This window comes from Anneissia japonica, unplaced genomic scaffold (assembly GCF_011630105.1).
Source record: "Anneissia japonica isolate Jap-2015-1 unplaced genomic scaffold, ASM1163010v1 scaffold148395_len2153_cov176, whole genome shotgun sequence".
In the NCBI taxonomy this organism is placed as follows: domain Eukaryota; kingdom Metazoa; phylum Echinodermata; class Crinoidea; order Comatulida; family Comatulidae; genus Anneissia; species Anneissia japonica.
In genome coordinates, this window is record NW_022742950.1 from 1 (window position 1) to 2,153 (window position 2,153).

Genomic DNA, 2,153 nt, shown 5'->3' on the forward strand with positions numbered 1-2,153 from the left:
GTCTCAGTTATGATTACATGGGCAACTGTGAATACACATTGGTTAAGACATGTATACCTTATATGGCAATCAACCAATCAAGTGTGAACTTTGAAATCCTGCAAGAGAACATGAACCTTGACACCAATCCACGTGTTTCAGCAACTAAGAAAATCACGTTGCTTTATGACAACTATGTAAGTTTTGAGATTGTTTTCTGTGGAAGGCGCTATATAAATATATGACCATTGACCATTGACCCTTTCATATTCACAATCAAGTAGTTAAAAATAACCTAAAATCACCTTATTTTGCAAATTACCGCCCCCTCAACTGATCATCAAGCCCACCCCCACTTTACCTTTGCACCCCCACTTCACCTTCGCGCCCCCATCAGCAGCCCCATTTCAAGACTTCTAGATACGCCACTGTATATTGCTCTTTTACTTGCAGCTACAAAGCTCTGTAAGTTTTTCACTGGTCATTGAGTTCACATGCTATTTTTGCTGCCATAATGGCGCAGTAGCAGGTGACCCCACCAGGTACCCATTCATATTCCTGGGTGGAGAAAAGCAACACAGATAAAGTTCTATGCCTAAAGACACAAGCAAAATGCACAGCGAGAGATTGAAAGTCCGACCTCGAGATTGAGAAACCAAACCATTCCCACTGCTCCAAACTGCTTCTATACACAGTGAAAAAAAAACCTATATTGAAATATTAATAATGTAATAATATTTTAACAGATGTTTGAGCTTTTGAGAGGACCTGAGCTACGTGTGGATGGACTGAGAACATCTCCACCTTTCAACATGGATGCTATTGAAGTCAAGTTCATACCTGGTTACCTGGTACGTACACACACTTATTTCAAACCCTTGCAGTAGAGTTATGTCCCCCTGGCTTTGATTGGGCATTCCATGCCATTTTAAAGGCCACTTTTCAGGATTTGATTTTGGCAAACATGCATTTACATATAGATCAGCACACAAGTATTTAAAAGTTGAACGGTAACCTTAATACAACACAACGCCTATCCTCGTAGCCCTATGCTTAATGCCACATTTGTCCATATATCCAGGAATGCTGGTGTCACTAAAGAGGAAACAAATAACAGGGAAAACACAAAACGACAGTGAATGTCATGTCATAACGTCCATGCCCAAAGAGGGCGCTGGTCTGTTGTAATTACTGTTTTGCACCCTATGCCATTTCAGAAATTGCTACCCTTGTGTTGATTTGGCAGATGTATTGTCACTTTCCAGGCTGCTGTCTTGACTTTAATTTAGTAGCTTGGCCATGGCATTTCAGAGAAAACTTCCATGCGTTTAATCTGTCAGTAATAATATGTTAATAATATGTTATATTTATATAGTGCTTAATGCCAACTAGGCCTCTAAGTGCTTCACATTACTACCCCCGGTCATTGGATTTGGACGCCTATGGAACACAAACTATTCCATAAAGTTGCAGCAGCTACATCAGTGCATTTTGGCATTTAACCCTATCAGGTACCCATTTATACTCCTGGTTGGAGAGAAGCAATGCAGATAAAGTGCCTTGCCCAAGGACACAAGCGAAATGCAGAGGGAGGGGATTATTTTTTGACTGAAAAATCATATAATTAGTTTTTTCCAAATTTATTGTCAATTTATTTGAATTACACCAACTGATAATTTTTTTTTAATTCAGTATTATTGTCTGATAAATCAAGAATGTTTCCAGAAAAAGAGTGTAATTTAGGAAGGTCATTGGTATAAATTAATAAAAGAGTTGTTGCAGTGTTTTCCATTTTGTAATTAACTCTATTGATTTTGATGGTTTTCTTTTTACTTGTGTATTTTGTTTTGTATGTGAACGCACCGTGTATGAGTATGTGCAACCGGTGTAAAGGTGTTCTTTCAATAAATTATTATTTTACAACTTATGATACAATCGTATAAAATGTAAGCACGGAACTATTCTGCTACTCTAATGAATGTTTTATGTAAATCTGTAGATGCTTGTTAGTGACTTTGGTTTGAAGATTCGATGGGATGGTGAATACAATGTGGAGATCTACATACAAGACGTTTTTAGTGGCCTGCTTTGTGGTTTATGCGGTAACCTTGACTACAACACCACCAATGATTTTACAACCCCAGAGGGAGCACAGGTTTGTGGAAAAAAAAAAT

General features: G+C 38.1%; 1 protein-coding gene across 1 annotated transcript; it reads left to right on the forward strand.

Moving 5' to 3' along the window:
- Positions 1-8: 8 nt before the first annotated feature.
- LOC117119286 (luciferin 2-monooxygenase-like) lies at positions 9-2,134 on the forward strand (the record flags this gene model as incomplete). The annotated part of the gene is made up of 3 exons (XM_033264088.1): positions 9-176; positions 726-830; positions 1,979-2,134. Coding segments are annotated over exons 1-3 (420 nt in total), but the record flags the coding sequence as incomplete, so codon positions are not given.
- Positions 2,135-2,153: the final 19 nt, after the last annotated feature.